Raw genomic sequence first — 20584 nt, forward strand, 5'->3', positions numbered from 1 at the left:
AAAGCTCCTGGGCAAACAGGGCGCATATATATATATACTTGATATCAATGTTTTGTCCGCCGACTTAGAGATCGAGACACGGTGGAAAAGAGAACGAACATTTGATGTTGTATTTTTGCCAAACTTTATTTCCTTGCTGACAGGTCTTGGCACGCACCACCGGATTGCTTGATTTGGTAACTACAGGACAAACTGACGACAGGCAAACATGGAAGAGACCTCTACTTTTAATTCTAGGAGTGCTAAGCTAGCTAGATACATGGGTAGCAAAGGGTGTATATTGAGCTCAGGGGCTACCAGCAACAATGAAAGGTGGGCACGACGGCTGGCCTGCACTCCAGCTTGTCACCTTCTCTCGCCACTGTTGCTGCAATCCAAGCGCACAAATATCAAGAGAAAGGAAATTGAGATACGGTCCCCGTCATCTGAGGTACAAAGAAAAGAAAAACTGAAAGTACAGCTTCCCCTATCCCGTTCTTTCCCTTCGATACAACAAATCGAATACCCGTGCAGTTCCGAGTGTACAGTTTGGAATCAGGCAAAATAACAGAAAAAAGCCGAATAAAACGCAATATCAAGGTGAGGGCGCCGCCAGATGCTTTGACTAAACAAAGGTATAGGTCATGGAGATGGAAAAGAGGAAGGAATTTGTGATTTAGGGGATTTTAAAAAAAAAACAAGTGCAGAAACGAATCAGGAGGGAAATCACAAAAAGAACAGCGCAAGAAGGGGAAACAAAAAAGAGAAAAGGAGTTCAGAAGCAAATACACAATTTCATTGCCTTTACGCGAAACCGAAATATTCACTGCCCGCAGTCATAGCTGTGTAAAGGCGCTGTCGAAGGGTTTCATAGCTGTCATATTCAGGCAAGTCGAGCTCTATTGTATCGAAAGTTAGCCAATGGATCTTCGTGTTAAACATGTGATCAATGACAGAATTGCACTTACGGTTAAAACACGTATGGGAACTAGGCAGTCTGTCCTTATTCCCATAGTCTCGATGAATGTTGAATTTGCTGAAGCCATTCATGCCCTCAAGCTCTTTGAAGCCATTGAGGGGAACTTTACTAGTACCAGAAACGAATTGGAGGAGTTTGGCCCGTTCTTCCTTGTCAAACGATCGTACCGCGCGCCAGAACCATTGGATCTGTGGTGATGACGCCGAGTAATTATGGTATTCAGAATTATTCTTCCAGTCATCCACATCAATTTCAGGAAGTCCAGAAATCAAGAGCTCTAGCTCTTGTTCGTTAAATATAGCAATAAGATCGGCTGGGATGATATCATGGAATCCTGTACGAAAAGAAATGTTATTATCTGTTCCACATATAAAAAAGGTGCCTGTGATGTGGAAATGTCTCACCTTTCAGGAAATTGTCCAACTGATCTTTGACGGAACCAACTAGGCGATATTCGACCACACGTTGTACATATTCTTCCTTGTTCTCCTGAGTCACAGGGATATTCCGACCATTTTCTACCAAATCAATTGTCTGCTTCTCGCCAAAATCGTCAGACTCGACGGAGAAATTTTCAGTGAGAATATCAGTAATATCGTTCTCCAACATCCAGAGCAAAGACTTGTAATAATCAAGATCAAGCGTCTCCATATCTTTGATAGACACAGATTTGCCAAGGATACGCTTGTAGACGGCTCTGCTGAAATGGCAATCAAGAACACGACCTTCGTATAGAGCTTTACCAATAATTCGTCCGATGAACTTAAAGAACATCAAATGCTCTTGATTGACTCCACTAAGGCGATTTGGGTGGAACGTAGTACGATCAGATGCGACAGGGATAAATAGGGCATAGTTGGGGTTAAACATGCCGCGTGCCAGGACTTGAAACCATTCACGAGTGACACCGCCTGCATCAACACCTTCCTCGCCATGGAACCTAATGTTCAATTTGCCGTACTTCATTTCGTTGGCAGTCTTGAAGTAGAGCGATTTAAAGGAATCCAAGAAAACTTGGTCTCGGCGAACGGAGAGTTGTAATGGGGGATGTGGATGTCTGATCTCGCTACCGCGTGAATGGATCCGACGGGTGAAGTAATTGCGTTTATTGTCAAACTCCAATACCTTCGGGTTCTTGACTAAAAGGGAGAACGTGCCACTCATGAGCTTAGGATTCTGGCGGACAAGCTCATTGAGAATCTTGCGGTGATCTTCTGTGAAGTTGAAGAATAGGGCTTCCATCCCAGAGTCGGGCGGCGGACTAGAAACAGAATATTCCCGTCCATGTCTTGGTAGCAGAGAGTCTTTCAAAGTGGTGTTCTTGCATACAACCATAAGTGATTCTATGAGTGGTAAAAGTATTGTGGCAACATTGAGCATGTTCTCTTTCAGTCGAATGGCATGTAAGCATTCGCTCAGCTTTGCCCAGAGTGGTCCGAATGTGGCACCTTCATAAAGTGTCTTCAAAACTTCATCGTTATTAGACGACTCGGGCTCGCTGTACCTCTCCTTGTCAAGCCTATTTGGGTCAAATAGATAATCAAGGGCAGTCAGAGCTCTGAGTAGTTTGGCTTGATCAGAGCTAGCAGGAGAAAATTTGGCAAGTGCCATACCCTGCACTTCGATGCCCGTCTCCGCCTGGTTAATGTGGGGAAGAAGTTCTTCGAGATCAACCAGGATTGAATTGCTGAGGCTCTGTGTCTGGGCAATCAACTCTTGACCGAAGACTTCTTTGGCTCCAGGGATAGCAGAGAGGTTGTTGATGGTCGAAAGTGTTTCTCGGAATGTTTTGCCATTGCATTCTCGAGCAGCAAGAATGCGAACAACTAACTGAAGATTGTGCTCTGGTACCACAGGGGGCTCAGGAATACGAGGCTTTTTTTGTTTCTCCTCCTCAGCCGGTTTTGAAGATTCTACCTTTTCTTCGGCAGGCGATCCCACCACCTGGGCCTCCTGACGATCTTGCTCTTGCTCTGCGGAAGCAGCATCAGGCATCATCGTATCGGAACGCGGGGCTGGCTCATCGGCAGTACGAGAACCCTCTGTTTCCTGGGACGAGGCCTCCACAGGTTGCACAGGTTGCGCGCTTTCAGCAGCGACCTCAGCGCCTCGCGTATCTTTCTCTTTGTCTTTTCGTAGGAGGAGAGTTAATGGTTGAGTAATGCTGCTGAGGAGACTAGAGAGTTGTTCCATGCAACTTGGGCTATCCATGATTGACTTGCGATCAAGCAAGGACAGGAGAGAGTTTATAGCAAACTTAGAGGCTCTACTTTCCTTGGCCTTTCCTTTCCTCAGTGCTTTCATTTTAAGAGCGGCTGCTGTGTCGTGTTCGGTCAGGAAAAACCATGCGATATGGGGGTTGTATTGAGTGAGGAACGACAAAGCTCCCAAGCATTGCTGGATCACAACCAACGGGGTGACGTCGTTATTGGTACCAGGAACCGGCAATGACAATGTCCGCTTCAGCTGCGGGGTTCGCTGCGACGCTGTTGGGGTCCTAGCTCGCAGTGATAGATGAGCAAAACTGCGTTCCACAGCAGATACGTCCGCACTTCCATCCTGGAGAATCAAAAGTAAAAGACTAAGCACTTCCGACCGATTTTGGCGATTTTGGCAGACATTATGAAGGATGTCATTTATATGATGCCGTGCATTTCCCTGAAGGGGCATGAACATGAGACGGAGGAGGGTAGCTACACCAGCCTTGTCGAGCATCTGGACAATTTGCCGGCGTTGTGTTTTTTTGGCTCCTTGATCACGTTGAGTGGTATCAGGTCGCGAGCTCTGATCTAGTCTGCTTACATCCCCAAACTGAGCAAGCCTTCGGCCTGTAAGCGCGCGGGCTTCCGAAACAAATTCAGGACCAAGAGACGCGAGAATTTCTTCGGGCTGATCGGCGAGCACTGTTTGTCTTAGAGAAGGATCCAATGTGGCAATGAAGCTGGCAGGGTCCATGTCATCAGGAGCAGCTGGGCCACCATTTGCAGCGGCATTTCGACGTGCCGCCTCCCGCTCACGACGTCGACGATCAGCGACCTCCTGTTGCAGAAGTTCTTCACGGATATCAGGAGGTAACGCTTCCAGAAACTCTGGGTTTATCTCACTTGGTTCTTCGCCGGATGCTGCAGCCTGCGATCTCTGTTCGGTGAGTTGCTGCATGATGACTTCCTCACGGATATCTTCGGGAAGTGCTTCTAAATACTCTGGATCAATGTCCATCCCGGTAATGTCAAGTTGTCGACCACGGATTGTGGTGTGGATGCGGGGTGCAGGTTCTGAAGGGCCGGCCACCGCAGGATCTGTTTCAGCTGGAACAGCAACTTGCTCTTGTGTCGACTCGGTAGGCTGCACGTCGTCCATCGGCTCGCCTTCGGGGTGTCCAGTGACTTGCTGCGCACTTTCTTCAGCTGCTCTCTCAGCTCTCTCAGCTTCTTGTTGTCGGCGTAGCGCTTCTTCTTCCTCCTCCTTGCGTTTTCTCTCGCGCTCGGCTTCTTCCTTCGCGACTTGCTCTTGACGCTCACGTTCGACCCTCTCCTCCTCTCGTCGCTTAAGCTCTTCCTCCAATTGCCTCTGTCTAACTTTTTCTTCTTCAATAGCCGGGGGAACAAGTACTTTGAGAAGTGAATTTACAACTCGTTGGGCTTTCTCCAAGTAAGTATTGTTAAACAAAAGGCGTGCTTCTTCTTGCCAACGAGTGGAAGTTGTGGATAGAACAAACGTGACTGCTTGATAAGGATCGTCACGAGGACGTGTGGTGGTCGCTGGAGGTCGACTAAGGCCAAACAAATCTTGTATACGATTGGTGAAGACGTGGCCTTGGTCAAGACGAACATGGACTCCATCTGGACGACTAACGACACCAAAGCTACCGCCACCTTGACCCAGAGCTTGCATAATTGCATTCATGAATGTAACCGGGCTATCCATCGAGAGGAGTCGACCCTGATGGCTGGGGTCGATTGCGTGGACCCAGTCACTCAAAGCTTCGGGAGGACCTCTGGATCCACGTGTAACATCTGTAGTGCGGTCGTTTCGACGTAGCAGCGGGTTACTCCCATCGTCATTTCCACGCGAGGGGATTTGAGTCCGATGAGTTCTATAACCAGGGATGGGTATAATACCGTGACGATTACTAAGGCCTCCAGAAAACATGCTCCATGGGGGGGGAGGTATTCCACGGAATCGGCCATGCTGGTGGCGGTTATGATCCATTGCAGGGTCGGTGTCGTGCAGCATGAATCGATGTGGGTGGTCAAAATCTGTTTCAATTTCTATCAGTCATCAACTCAAATTAAAAAAAGAAAAGGAAATCACTTGGAATAATGAAATCGTACCAAAGGTCTGAATTAGGTCTTCGTCCTCATCAATTTCGTCCAAACCTTCCAGCTCATCTACTTCCTCATCTTCATCTAAAAAAATCGTAAGAGGAAAAATCGCTCACAGGGAGTAGAACCATGAGAATCTTACCTTGATCATCCTGCATTTCGTCATCCATCAGGTCGTCGTGAAGTTCTTCTCCCATTCCTATATCCAATTCAAGCTGATGAATATCAAGGCGGTTTCTATTTTGCTCCCCTAGAATCCGTAATACATTTTGCAGGTTAGACCCGTGGTCACCTTGAGCAAAATCACCCAATTCGTTCTCTAGTTGGTTCATACCGTCTTCCTCTTCCTCATTGTCCGAGATATCTTCGCTTTCCCATTCACCTTCGTCTCCATCTCGGAGGCTATCATTGTCATTGTCCCCAGTGATTTCGCCTGCTATCAATTCGTCGTCCATGGCCAAGGAGCCTTCTTCATCATCGTCATCGTCATCGTCATCGTCATCGTCCTCATCATCGTCCTCATCATCGTCATCCTCATCATCGTCGTCATCGTCTTCATCATCATCATCGTCATCCCCTTCGATGAGGACTTCAATATCCATACCAGAATCACCAGGCAAACCTTCAATGGGCCCTCGCCCATCCATGTCTTCCTCATCTTCATCACTAACAACTTCTCCGTCATTCTCCGGCATATCCTCTTCATAATCCATTTCTTCATCATATTCATCATCATACATCTCTTCGTCTTCCTCCGAGTCTTCTTCGCTAGTTGTTCCCTCTTCATGATTCGGCTCAAACATGCCAAGCGTAGAATGTCGGAAAAGGTCGGGGGTTTCTTCTCGATCATCTTCCATATCAGATACGGAGGTTGCCGAAGATATATCATCTTCATCAGTTTGCCCTGGTGTGGTTTGAATGCTCGAGGTTTCACTCAACAAGACTGCAGTTTGCGTAAGCTTGTTCAGCGGTCGAAGAATATATTTCACAGCTCTCTTTGCTGGCGGGAAATTCAAATCTATATCGGATATAGAAGCTGTGAAGGCTGAAATAAAATTCTTTTCAAACATAGTTTTCGCAACCTGGCGAGTAGACGAAGGGAAATGTGTGGTGCCATCTCCACTTGTGCCTCCGGAGAGCATCTTATCAAATAGGTCGGCTAAACTAAGAAGTCGTGCGTATTTTGCATCAAGAGGTTCATTCGACGCATTAGCATCTTTGTATGATTTCAAGGCATGTTCGAGAACAAACTTGCGGACAAAAAGGAGTTCAGGTTCGTTGTCATCATTCGGAATGGTGCGGCGCCTGGATGGAACACCAAATTCCCCTGTCTTGGTGCAGAGGGCTACAATCACCCGCATCGCCCAGTTAGAAGTGTTGACCCGCTTTTTGAAAGCGATAGATTCCCCATGCTCCAACGTCCCGATGGGAACGAGCGAGTTCAGCAAATAGTTCAAAATGCCAGAACGCGGCTTCGAAGGCGTCGTGGCGAAAGGATCGGCTTTGCGCGAAAAGTTGATGAACTCCACTTTGGTGCGGTTATACGAGGACAATAGCTCTGTTAAGCACTGCAATAGGAAACAGCGGTAAACGTAGATCGGGTGTTCGTCTGCCTTAAATTGAGGTTTCTCGGCCTTCTTGGGGGGCTTTGTAGTCTGAGTTCCCGAAATGGATGAAGTAGGCGACGCCGGTCCGCTTGCCATTTCAACATCGCTTTGAGACTCTATGCGACTCGTTGACTTCTCCGAGGACTCCACGGTTGGCTCCTTGTCGTCCACATCGCGATAAGAAAGTAATTCAGAGAGCAAATAATGAATCACGCCATCAGGATTTTCAACAACAGGAGCCTTGAGCTCTGTTGATTTGCACTTATCCTTGGCATCTCTGTCCTCCTTGCCGTCCTTGCTCTCAGCTTGCTGTCCATCTTGAGGTTCGGTATGAGGTTCGATAGCTTCTGGCTTATCCGCAGTCTGATTGTCCTCTTGGCTAGAAGAGTTTTGATCTTGCCGTGAAACCGTATCGTTTGTTTCCGACTTGAGAACCAAGAGTTGAGGTCGTTGGTGTGTGTCGTATCGCTGCAACTTTAATTTTTCATTCGTAACTTCCACAAACAGTGTCGGGTTTCTCAGAATAAGGTGCGCGAATTGGCGTACATAGCCCGTGGTGTCCGTCTGCCGTGGGGATCGACTTTCGAAACCAGCAACAATTTCGCTTCTCATTATTTGTCGAATGGTGTCATTATCTTCAATGATATGTCTCAAAATGAGCATGAACGTATTCTGAAGTCTGTCGTCCGAACCGCTTGCCAATTGCTTGATCATGACAAACAGGCGTTGGAGATTGCGCTTTTCTCCTAGTCGAACAGCAATTTCCCTTTCACGGGTCAAAATGACGAGGATGCGGGAAACAGACAGCGCCAGCGTTTCGTCCTTCCCAATCCGAGGGAGAATATCGACCATTGTCTCAAACAGCTCCATCTTGTCAGAAAATGGGATAACAGGTTCCTCTAGTTCTGCCGGCTCCTCTGGTCCGACAGACCCATCAGAACTTGGGGGGTTCCACCGAATTAATGGCGGTGTTACGTCATCCGAAAGGACTCTTTCAAGAATGAGCAAGACTTGCGGAATCCAGGGGCACGATTCCTCGGTAGGTTTCTCGGAGGAGGCAGGAGGGATTTTAATAAAGCCAAACAGATTCGAAAAATTTTCCTTTAACTCTTCAAGAGTAGCTTCGTACACATCCTTATCTTGCAGGACCAAAGCTAACAAGCCAGCGTATGCCGCTATTTTCTTTCCGGCTGACTGGAAATTCTCTTCCATCTGGAGAGAAATCAAGAAATGCATCAACGTTTCACCAACCTCCCGACGGAAATTGACAGGATCAGGGAGCTTGGTGGTGGCAGACCCAATAAGATCAGCGAGCTCAAAAGTTACGTCATGATGGACATTTAACACATCTAAACATCGTTCAATGAGGTTGCTCCGGACCTTATCACGCTCACTGTCCAAGTCTTCAACGGTAACCACTTCTTGCCGCTTTGGAGGAGCTGGTTGAGCAGTCGATGGAGGTCGAGCACCACTCTCCGTACGCTGAGCAGGTGCGATCCTCTCTTCAGTTGGGGACTCTTCCTGGTCATTAAGGATATTATCGATGCTCATTGCGAGAAGGCCGCTAGTACTTGATTGATCGCCGCCCTGCGCACCTTGACTGGGAGGCGGCCGACTCTCTGCTTGGTTTGTGCCGCTTTCCTCTACGCCCAGATTTGGTTGGGCGAGGTGACCGAGCAATGACGCGATATCGGCCGGAGTAGAAGCCAAAACCTGGCCGCTGTCAGACTGCGGTTGCGAGCTACCAAGATTTCCAAAGATGCTGGAGCGGAGCGAAGGACTACTACTGCTTGTAACCTGCTCTAGGTCATGTGAAGGAACTGGGCTCCTAGGTGGTGGGCGGAGAGCCCGTTGGCTGATACAGTATTCTTCAGAAGCGGACGCTGAGTTATTACAGCGGTAGAGAGCTTCTCGGGCGAGGTTTTCGTCATGGCCATTCTCTTTGAGCGTAGACAGACGCTCCCTATGGCAAGTAAAGGTTTTGGGAGTAAGTGCAGAAACAGCAGGAAGGCTTTCACCGCGACGGAAGGCTCCCGTTTCATATTCCCCTTCAAGGACAGATCGGAGAATATCAATCAGAGATTTTAGGATAGAACTAGACGCCTCTGCGACGAACCCTGAACTCCACATTTCTTGCGCCATTGGTATGACTTCCATTCGGAGTTCGACCAAGAACTGGGCTGGAAGGAAATAGTCAGGACGATCTCTGTCCCCGCTGGCACTGGCCATTGCCTGTGTTTGCGCCGAGTCGATAATATATTGGGCGGATGTCATTTCAGAAAAGAAATTAAGAATAATTTTAATCCCCCCGTAAGCAGAAGCAAGGCGTGCAGGAACGTCTTTAGTCCTATTCTCCTGCGCTTGGGGATCAAGGGTTCTGATCTCATTCAAGAATAAACCACACAAGTCTTTCATTGCTTGGATCCCATTCAACTTCTTGAAAGCCGATAGAATCATTGTGAGGCAATGGGAATGAGGGCGCTCAGCGGTAGCTACAACCAAAGTTAGTCGGATTTTAAGGTTATCGGATAAGGAACAAAACTTACTATCAAATAACAGCTGAGAAAACGAGGACAATATGACTATGAGATACGAAAACCGGTCTTTTACACAAGAGGTTTTCTTAGGTGCATCAAGATTCAGTTTTTCTAGGATCATCGATGCAATCGCATCTGCAACGGTGCCAGCCTTTTGTCGTTGATAAGTATCCATTCGTCGTTTGCTGATAAGTCCATGTCCCAATAGATGGAAGAAGCCGGTTATAGAGGAGGGCAGAGAACTGAGCAAGTAACGGAGAGTTTTTACGTTTTTGAATGCCGCGCCCTTCTCTAAACCAACAGAGGTTTGGGTAACCGCGGTTCGCGATCTCGTCTCATTATCGGCAAGTTCACGGGAAGGACCCGCTCCAGACGCAGTTGACCCGGTTGCAACTTCAGCAGCCACATCACCAGGCTCAGATACATCATCTGTAGGCATAGTACTCGGTGGTTCACTTCCTTCCTCTGCACCAAACCCATATCCAGGGACTCTAGTCGCTTCATTCCAAGATTCTGGCATATCCTTCTGTAGCAATATTTCTTCCCAGACGCAAGCTGAATGCAAGGACCCAAGTTTTTTGACAAGAGCAACATATTTATCGGCTAAGTTTACCTGGACAAACGGAGATGTCTGCTGACTAGGCCGGGTCGGGTAGATTGGCGGCGTATACGCTTCGCGGAGGATATCCGTAAGAGTATGGACAGCGACGAGATGTTTTACGAAATAGGTTCCCTTGACCTTCACATCTTCGGACTCTGGGGTCTCAGCAGTATTTTCCGCCTTCTTCGGCGGGTTTGTCAAAGGAGCGAAAAACCCAGTGGCACTAGATTGTCGCCAAAAGGGAGCTAAACAATCAACGGCATCCTGAGTTCGTTTCATAAGGGAAGGAAGCACAAGGTGTGGTTTGACCTCGACCATTAAATGGATCACTTGTGCCAGCTGTTGGCTCGCCTCCGTATTATGGAAGTCAAATGGCAGGCTTTGGAGGGTGGCAAAATCGAGTACATACTCAACCCCACCAGCCTCGATAAAACTTGCGCAGATAGTGTGGTTCTCGAAAAAGGCATGCAGGAACCTCACAGCCGGGAACATGTAGCTGGCAACAGATAGACCGTGGCTATCAAGGTCCTTCAAATCAAAGTTCTCCATCTTCGATGTCAAAGGGTTTCCATCCTGAGAAGTTGTCGGGGCACTCTTCATCTCAGTATCGGTCGACTCTACTCTTGAATGGGATTGCTGGTTATCGATGGGATAAGTGAACGCAAAGCCAATGTCTGCGAGCGAGGAAGAGTCGCCTCCGGCAATGGAAAGCTTTTTATCTTCTCCTTCGGTCCAAAGCTTAGCTCCAAGTCCACATTCCCATGCTTTTGATTTGCAATATTGGACTACACGGGCCACCATGACCAAAACGGAACTCATGACCGCAGTCTTTAAAGGAGGGTGATGTCGAACGAGCTCGTCAAAAGAGTTACCCAGGACGCGGACAAGATTCGAATCATTCTTCATGCATTTCACATGCTCTGGACTTTCGAATATCTCGAAAAAACTTTCGAGAGCATCCGACTTTCGGAATAACTCTAGGCCTCCTTGGTTCAAACAGATGGCCCCAAACGCTTGCGGGATACACACAATTGCTTCTGTCGAAGGTAAGATTCCTTCAGCCAGTTTAGGACCAGATGGCCTAATAATCTTGGACCTGAGAGTCTCGCGGTCGCTGGCCTCCGCACACGCTGGAATAAACAAAGGTTGCGATTCGGTTGGAGCATGATGGTCATCATCAGTATTGGCAGTAATGGCATCTGTTGTATCACCTGGCATGGGCCGGCCAATCACTGCTTCGAGAAGGCTTTTGCTTAACCCGGCTTCAGCAATAACGGCATAACTAGTAGGTTCATTATGGATGAAATGGCTCAAAATGTTTACTGCACCACTCCACACATGAGAACCGTAGACACGCGAGTTTTCCAGGACCAAGCGAAGGGCAGTGAGAAGTGGAGGCGAATCGATAAGATTTCGAAGAAGGCGCTCAAATCCGCCGCTGTTGTGTTGCATTACATGGTTGACGAACTTGAACAGCCACCTCAAGGATTGCTGTTGGAAATACGGAATCTGGTAATCGATGGCGGCAGTCCTAAACGGCGCTGGAATTCCCTGGTCCTTCGTCACAGCATCAAATGACGTCTTCGTCTCGAAAGAGATCAGATCTGAAATGGCATGGAAACCTTTGGCTCCAGCCAATGTTGCCAATGCATCCCGAACAGAGTGAACAAATGTATCCAAGAATTCCATGACCCGAGGATAAATTTTTCTTGCTTTCTCCGTCCTGAGGTTCAAGATATCGACAAACAAAGGAATCAATCCAGCTGCCACAAGAGTCTCTGGCGTTCTCGTACCAGCATTCGGAAGGGTTCGAAGAAGTGCAAATAGAGCCTCTCTCCAGTCATCGCCTTCCGGTGGGTCATCCGGCTTCTCTTCGACGGCCAAGTCCGCAACAGCCTTCCGAGTGAGGAACATAAGGATTCCGTGGTTAACGTTCACGCTAAGAGCCGCACAAACATCCGCAGATCGGGATTTATGTTTTGCCAGTGCGTCAAGACAGTTGAGTGCGAAAGTCTGGTTCAGTGTTGAGGCTGTAATGTCACCGGCGACACCAAGATGCACAAATTCGGCAAGCTGGTAGGCAAGCTGCAGGTGTTTCGGTATATCGGAATCATGGTTAAGCACCTTTTGCTGGAAGAGAGTTTCTGGATAAATATATGCCAAGTTCGTGATCGCAAGGACTCTAACACCAAGAATTTGACGCCTGCTCTCAGGGGATGTTGCAACAGCATAAGCAACACGAAGTCGTTGCAGCAATTCATACTTCGAAGCATCGTTTGGAAGCTCCTCTAAGTGCGCTTGCAAAACCGCCTCTATGCTCATGGATACAATCGTAGAGCTTGGGATATGCAGAATTTTAACTCCTCTATTTGTTTCGTCGTATTTACTGGTGGGCGAGCTGGTGGGCGGCGCCGTTGGTGAATCATCCGTTACGGAACTTCTACTCAATCTTGAGCTGGGGTGAGTAGAAGATCTACGTAAGGGGGTTGGGGTCGCTGGAGGATGCGGGATGGCGCCGGCTCCTGCTGGAGCGGCATCCTCGGCAGCATCCGGAGAAGGTGAGTAATACGACATGTTAATGTTAGCCCATTCCTCCCAATCATGAGCTGCGAACCCATTGGGTTCTGTATCAGAGAGGCCTTTAGTAAGGGCAATTAGATCGTTCGCATTACATTTGGTGACGGAACCACGACGGTCAGTCTGGGCCTGAATAGCCTTTTCTTTTCCCTTAACGCTAGCGGACGAGGTATCAGTTACCTTGGCAGGGGCAGGTTTGGGAAACGGCGCAGCAAGCTTTTGGACGCGCTCCAATTCAATATTGTAGTGTGTTGCCAGTAAACTCTGGTGAAAATGGGTACTATTAGATTGGCGTTGTCTGGAAAAGTACCGTTGGGCTAAGCTGACACCAAGGCGGAGAACGTTCTGCAGAAGGGGAAGTGACGTCGTATTCAAAAGGTCATTCAAGCGATCGCTGCTACTGTATAGGCTCCGATTGCCACATTTCTCCAGCAGGAGCCTTGAAAATGATAAGAGCGCTTCGACCAGCTCTCGATCTCCCTCAGGCCCAAAGCCAAGTTTGTCGAGATGTGCTTCGCATGCCTCGGCCGTCGATGCAATACCGCTGGAGACACATGTGTCATGAAGGACCAAACGGCCAAATGGCTTTGTCTGCGGCCCTAAATGGAGATCATACTTCTCTATCACTTGTTGAAGGATCGTATCAAACCGGTTCAGCACCACAATCCAATGATATAGATCGCCTCTTGGGAAGGGCCATCGGCGCGGGAACAATGAGAGATGGGAGGGAAGTTCTGGGATGTCAACGGTGGTAGCTTGTTGAACGAAGGTAGCTAAGGCAGGAGACTGTGGAACAAAAAGGAAGATGTGAGCGCAAAAATCACCCAACGTTGTCGGCGTTCTCACCCCAGCCGGTATCAACATGATTTTGGCGGGGAAGCTGAGGAAAACACAAGTAGTAATATAAAAACGGCAAGGTGAGCGCAACTTACGATTGTAGCCCCATGTTTGAGGCCCGCCACCTTCTTTATTCTCCCCATATTAGAATATAGCCTTGTAGTCCACCATGGGAGGTCGTGCGGCTACCAGGAAGGAACCTGGTCGATAAGATCGGGTAGCTCCCCGAGTGTAGCTTGAAGGACGTTTCTTCGCCACAAAATTGGTGGAGGGGTGAGATATTTAGGACTTTTTTCCTTGATTTCCAGACCTACGGTTAGTAGCCTCCGAATGGAATACTGACCTAAGAAGCAAGCAAGCCGGTGTGTCAGACAGCTCAAAGCGATATACTCTGGGTTAGCGAGCAAGGTGAGAGATCGATGAGGTTCAGGATGGCTGGTAAACGCTATCAGATTGTAAGCAAAGGGAGAACGAGTGCAGGTCGTATTCCCAGCAGCTTGTATAATTGATCCGAATTGATGAGCCTCTGGATTTGAGCCTAAGCTTGATAACGGAGGGCGGAGGGGATGGTGATGATGGAGAGAGGGAGAGAAAGATATTTGTCAGTCGTCGTTGGAGAGTTGGATGTTGGTGAAATATTTTGCCTTGTTTGTTTGTCACCGCGTAAAATTACGGATGTATTTAAATATACACACAGAGACGGGGTAATGTACTGTACTGCTACTGCCGCGCACCACGGCTACGAATCCAGGTTTGATGAGAGCTCTGCCCGCTTTGCCCACTGTCTGACAAGGGATTGCGGACTTCAGCTCGACTCAACACCCAATCACCCATTCAATCAGGTGGGATGACTTGCATCCCAATCTGATATCAGGCGGGATAGCATCACGAAATCCTCGCCCGTTCGACCTTGCCTCTGAACTCTATTCAATATATACATATTCGATTGCACACTTCTCGCTGGTCGTCGAATTAACAAACATAAACAAATATATGTTTTCTACTCGCTAAATTATTCATTCGCTTCGATCTCAATATGCAAAATACAGAAAGAGACCAGGAAATGTGAGGAAAGAAAATAATACAGCCGAGCAAATCATCACCAGAGTTTTAAACTACAAAGTATGAAAACGTGATAGTCTAGCCGATGTTCTCAAACTACACATTGATTAATCTGCACATGGAGGTAGCTCCCCATCCCACTGCACCTTCATCGTTGTTGGGAATGGAAAGTAGCTAGTATAGTCCGCAACCAAATACTTGCTAATGCCACCAGGGCCAGGGATCCTCCTGAGCTCGCCTTGAGGACCCGGTGCTCGTCGCAGATTTTCCAGCTTTCCCACCGTTTTGAGCATTGTCGATAGTGCTGCGTTGCAAATCCCAAAGCCCAAACATTTGTGAGGGCCCTGTCCGAAATGGATGTATGAATCAAGATCCCGCGTCAAGTCAACTTTATCGGGTTCAGGGAACTTCTTCGGGTCCATAGACGCTTTGACCTAAATAAAAACGGTCAGAATCGCGTTTCCAGACAATTTCGCGTTGGTTGTGACTTACGAGGTTACAAGCAACACGGTCTCCTGGTTTTAACTTCAGTGTTTTTACACCGTCTTTGATTGTTGACTGGGTGACAACTTCCCTGTACACGCCCACCGTTGCTCGAAGCCTGGATCCCTCTAGAAAACTATAGAGTCTGGTCAGTATCCGGACGGACGTAGTCAAACTCAACGGGCTCGATGAGAGAGTGTCTTACTATTTCAAAAGGAGCTCATCAGCTTCGGCAGTTCCCAACTTCGACAATCGATGAATCTCGGGTAAATGGATAGATCCTTCCTCTGATAAATAGTAATCGAGACATTGAGAAAATAATTGTGCTTGATTCGCTACCATGCCGCCGGCTGTCGGAAGCATGTGTGTCCAGACAATCTGCTCAGGGGGCAGTCCCGAATCCAGTAAACGGCGAATCATATGGACCCCATACTCCGTCAGCATATTGTTTCCATACAATCGTTCAACCATGTTGCTGAGGAACCCAGTTTGCTTGATCAGCTGCACATTTAGCAGGACAATATCTCCAAGCTGTTGCGTCACCTTCCGAGCTGCCTGGCGTAGAGGGAAACTTTTGGCAGGGTCGGCATCAAAAAAGATGCAAGTGAAGACTAGCGCCATGATCATATAGAGCTCAGATTCGGTGTATATGCCGCGTGGGTTATCGCCAGTCTTAAGTGGAAGCGAAAAAACGGCCACTGCAAAATGTACCTGGGCAATGTTTGCGACATCTCGCACAATATCCACTTGGTTGACTCCGGCAATTTTGTATGATTTTTCGTGTAGCAGTTTGAGCGTAATCTGCTCATAGAACTTTTTAACCTCCGCCTCCCATTCACCGTGATACAATGCTCTTCCCATCATCTGCCTGGATGCCGCATTGGGTGGCTCATCACCAGAAAGCATGAAATCTCTGCCAAACGAATTACATTCCTTATGCATCAAAAATTCAATGGCCTCCCCCCATGTAACTTTAAAATCTTTTTGGTTCTTGATAATCGCGTCGCATGCAGCATACGATTCGATCATGGTTGGATGGGGAATCCTCGCCGGCTTGTCCCACGAGTATTTCCTGGCGAAATTCAACTGTGTAAGAATTTCTCGGTTTTCGTCGGGGACCACCAAAGGGAAATGGGCATAGATTGAATTCGGCTTGAAGTGGCTGGGAAATGCCCGGAGGAACAATTTGTAGAATACGTGACCTTTGTCAACTGTATTATCGTAGCTGGCTTCATTAAAACCCCAGTTTGTTAAATTCTTCGGAGTTTGATCCACAGTATAGAAGCGGTCACCTCGCACCAAGGCAACAGCATCCGAAAGGATTGCCCGAGATATGGTAAAATTAGCACACAGCCCACTTCCCGGCACCAAGGATTCTTTAGCTTCTTCGACAATGAGCCCAGGATAGAGTTCGACATTGTCTGGATGGTCGTACAAGTGCTTCAGTTGGTCAGCAATATATGGATCAGGGTTGATGTCTTCAAAAGTTTCATGAGGTTTGAGATTGAAATGTTTTCGGAACTCGTTGAGGCTCGAAAGTCTCCATGAGCGTGCTTGGTTGATGCCAAGAATTTCCACGGCTCTGAAGACAGCAGGGATTTGTGAAGTTCCAAATGGGCCGGCACAATCTTCAATGCTTTCTGTGAGAATGTTGGCTAAGTCGTCATCGTTAAATAAGCCGTTTGATCCACGGGCAAGTTTGGCAAATGGTCGCTTTAGAGGATCCTTGGAAAGTCCAGCTTCCCATTTACCGAGAACCCGCAGAAAATCGGATAGGGATATTTTGTTTGGGTCCATGCCGTCACCGAATAGCTCCCTATAGGCATTTTGAGTCCATTTGTCATCGCGCTCCGAAACGCAGGAATGCCACCGATATACCAAATTGAATTCCGCGGAAACTTGATTGCCACCTGCTTCGTCGATCGCCGTACCAAAAAGACCTCTCATGGATTCAGAACGAGGGTCGAGACTCCAATCACTATCCGTCCGATTGATATTGAGAATGGTCCGCACATAATCTTTCAAAATGATGTTTATGTACAAGCCACAGGTGATAAGTCGGCCAGTTTGGAAAAGGTCGTTATCATATTTAGCATATGCTTTCCCACTAGCCTCAGCTGGCTTCGGAAAACGATTATCTTGGTTGATCAGGGCAAGATTTTCAACCACATAATTATGGAAACGGTTGAACATGATGAGGAGCACGCCAACACCGGGTGGGAACCCTAAGATCCTCTTCTCGGAAAAGCAGTCTGGCTTCAACTTCCCATCTTTGAAGGTTCGCACTGTATTCTGTTCTTCCTGGTTACTGCCATAAAGCGGGGCAAGATCAAGGTACGAGGAAGTAAGGGAGCGTGTATAATCATCGCGGTCAGTGCGGAATAAATCTATCGCTATGTGAGTATTGTAAAAATGATTTTTGGAGATGGCATGGGCCTACCATGAATAATGATGGAGGCCAGATAAAATAACATGCTAGATATTTTATTAGGATGAGGTCTGAACCGTTTTCTGACCAACAAACTATCGAAAAGGGTCCCCGGATCTGGGAGCACTGCTGGTTGGACCGACTTCGATGGTACAGTCCTTGCATATGAAGAACCTGCAATGCCAATTTGTGGCCAAAGGATGTTCTATATCTGATTTAGCTTCAAATACTGAATGATTTGGGTAATTGATACCAAATTACATTGTGGGAACCATCTGCCTGTCGGTAAACATACTGTTCACCGAGATATCTACATTTAATCCGTCAATAAAATCCCCTAATGGAGTTGGAATAAAATACGCACGACAACGGGGGATGTTTTAGATCGTTCCAGAGAAGGGAGAGAAGAGCGTTGCTCAGCCTATCCGCATTTGGCGACCTGGAGGGTAACGAAGAAGCGAGCTAAATATTTGGAATCAACATCGAGCTATAAATATCGGTTTGGCGATTGTAACTTACCCGGATGACTCTCTCCATGATATAATCTTTATCATTGACAGGCGCTCCTGTGGCAGCATTTCGAATGACATCAGCCAGCGTCTCTAGGTCCTTGATGTCCACTTGATTTAGGTCATCGATTAAACTTGGTTCAGGCGGTGTTTCGTCGACATAAGTCCCATCCCCAGTTTGGGTAGGCAGCGGTCGCAGCGACGAGTGAATGAGTCGGCTCAGTTTTAAAACGCCATCCTCGATCTCTTCGCGGAGAGCCTTTTTCCCACAGGATCCAGTCATTCTCGATGTTATCTTCACAGCTGCGACGATAGGGAAAAGTAGAGCTCTGACGCAGAGACTAACTGCCCACTTCTTCAATCCTATAGTCATGGCGATGGTGGTGATGAGTGTTATCGAAATGTCAAACCAAGAAGGTGTATCAGGGCTTCAAAAATTTAAATTCTCCTCTTGGGCGATATGTGTCACATGTTCACCCTGAGCACTTCCAAGGTTGGAGCATGAGATAAAGGTTTTATTAGGGCAATGAGACATGGTTTTAAAATGCAACCCCTCCCCCCCTCCTCTCTCCAACACACCCACACAAATGGCCCATGAGGTGTTTTGGACAACATGAACCACAGTCTATGGGGGACAACAAGAAAGAGGAGAGGATATGTTGTCCAACTAAGGACGTGAAAAAATAAAAGCAGAGGTAAGACATCATTGCATGACTTGACTTACCGAAATGTGGGCAACCACCAAATCAGGCAAGCAAAATAAGACACGTTCCGATGTTAGAAAGCAACACAGAAGATCACTGGTATCAGTCAACAAGGAAACGTCGGTACACCTGTATTCAAAGAAAGGAATCGAAAACACAGATCAACGACACAGAACTCGTTGACGCTTTATACATAGAGGAATGGCATCATCTTTCCAGAACAAGTCGGCTCCGATTCCCTGATGCTGAGGCTGAGCAGAGTTCCGCTGCTCCCTCAGGAGTATTCGCAGCTCGAACGAGACGCCGAATCTAAAATAGTCCCGGGATGATCCCCAGCGTCGTTGCCAGCTTTGCACAACGATTGGGAGGATGGAATTCAGCCTTGAAAGGAGAGTATGGAACATGCAGGCCTGAGGGATGCACACCTCTTGAACTGATAGGCACGAATCACGCTTTGCCGATTGGAGCTGCCGCAGGCAAAGGTACAGTACATTTCGCCCAGAATTTTAATGTGCATTCCCACTTGCACTATTCTTGGATGTGTCCAAGTATGTACTGGTTGCCAATCAGCTTGCGCCGGTAGGTGTCGGTTCGAGTACTATGTAACCGGTATCCAGGTCGGTGAAGTCCGTCTCGCCTGCCCACCGAGCTGATGAGGGAGGCTGAAAACATATTAACATAAAATAGAGATGAGAAAAGAAACGAAATGAAAACAAAAAAGAAAAAGCAATTAATGCAAAGCGACGTTGTGATTCCTGGCCTCAGCCGTTACCTTGGTACAGCCGTTCCCTGCTGCTTCGGGTATTGAAGTCCTTGAAATTAAGCGATACCTGGCGCTCCGCATATGCTGGACGAGCTGTTCAACCTTGAGAGTACTCTGTCAGCATCAGCGAGAGACATCCTGGGAGCTACATTGGATAATCATGAGTAAGCTGGTCAGTTGTGCCATCGAGTAGGACTTGAATGTGCTTGTGGGTACACATTTATGCCGTGCCGTCACTTTGCAGGCTGCCGCCGCATTTCTATCAATAATGCTCCGCTTGGACTTTTTTTCGAGAAAGCAAAATGCCAAGGTTAGATGCAGGTCAAGTACCCCGTTCCTGTTGCCAACGCCGCTGACCAGGCTGGTGCGCGGTTCGGCAGCTGGCCCTTGCCTGCAGCCACTGCGTCGCCCCAGATATGCATATCCTGCTCAACCCTGTCAAATGATCTTAAGTATCCGCTCTAATCTATGGATGCCATATCTGCTGCCGCCAGCCGGCAACTCTGAGGGTATCCTGGAGAACCTGGATCTTCTCGCGGAAGTATTGCTTCCACTTGTTTGGTGTTAAAGCCCGTCTGAGGGCCTAATAATATCATAACTATTCCAAGTTGTTGTCCCTGTCGTCCTTGTTGGGGCCTAGTCACGTGTTGGCCGAATGAACTCCGCCTAAGCTAAAAAGGGTTTTGTTTGTTGAAGCAACAATTCGAGCTTGAACCCTTTGAATAATGAATCTCAACAATCAACTTCAGCCGTTCAACAATTCTGTACAATTCTGTAGTGATAGATATACCGTGTTATCTCTTGATAGAGTTGATTTCAATTTCTACGTCTCTAAATTTCAGATATGCCGTATCATCTCAAAAGAGCTCATTCATTTTTGAAAATGGCTACAATTTGCTAGGAATTCATCACATTCAGATAGAACCACCAAGCATCCTAATAATATATCAAAAAACACGCGTCAGAGATAAATATAACTACCCCACATGGGCCTTCAGATATCAGTATTCATATTTTTTACTCCGTAACCTTCACATGTAGGACTTGGCAGAACGTCTACGCCCTCGAGACTGCACTAATCCGAAATCGTGTCACCAGGAGAGGCCAAGCTGGCTGACCTCGGGAGATACTCAACCACTCGATGTGCATGTGCGAATCCTCCATTGTCAGGACAATCTTCGAAGGGCGCACAA

At 47.6% G+C, this 20584-nt stretch overlaps 2 protein-coding genes across 2 annotated transcripts; both read right to left on the minus strand.

The window, feature by feature from the left end:
- Positions 1-509: 509 nt before the first annotated feature.
- HCBG_03517 (HECT domain-containing protein) lies at positions 510-13585 on the minus strand (the record flags this gene model as incomplete). The annotated part of the gene is made up of 6 exons (XM_045430566.1): positions 510-878; positions 948-1292; positions 1363-5217; positions 5426-9382; positions 9437-13391; positions 13538-13585. 6 exons carry the CDS (start codon positions 13583-13585, stop codon positions 784-786), a joined length of 12255 nt encoding a protein of 4084 aa, XP_045288709.1.
- A 1026-nt stretch (positions 13586-14611) lies between these two features.
- Positions 14612-18297, minus strand: HCBG_03518 (fatty acid oxygenase; the record flags this gene model as incomplete). Its single annotated transcript, XM_045430567.1, has 7 exons — positions 14612-14938; positions 14997-15123; positions 15193-17374; positions 17512-17620; positions 17677-17725; positions 17780-17877; positions 17935-18297. 7 exons carry the CDS (start codon positions 18295-18297, stop codon positions 14612-14614), a joined length of 3255 nt encoding a protein of 1084 aa, XP_045288710.1.
- Positions 18298-20584: the final 2287 nt, after the last annotated feature.

This window comes from Histoplasma capsulatum (genome assembly GCF_000150115.1).
Source record: "Histoplasma capsulatum G186AR genomic scaffold supercont2.4, whole genome shotgun sequence".
In the NCBI taxonomy this organism is placed as follows: Eukaryota; Fungi; Ascomycota; class Eurotiomycetes; order Onygenales; family Ajellomycetaceae; genus Histoplasma; species Histoplasma capsulatum.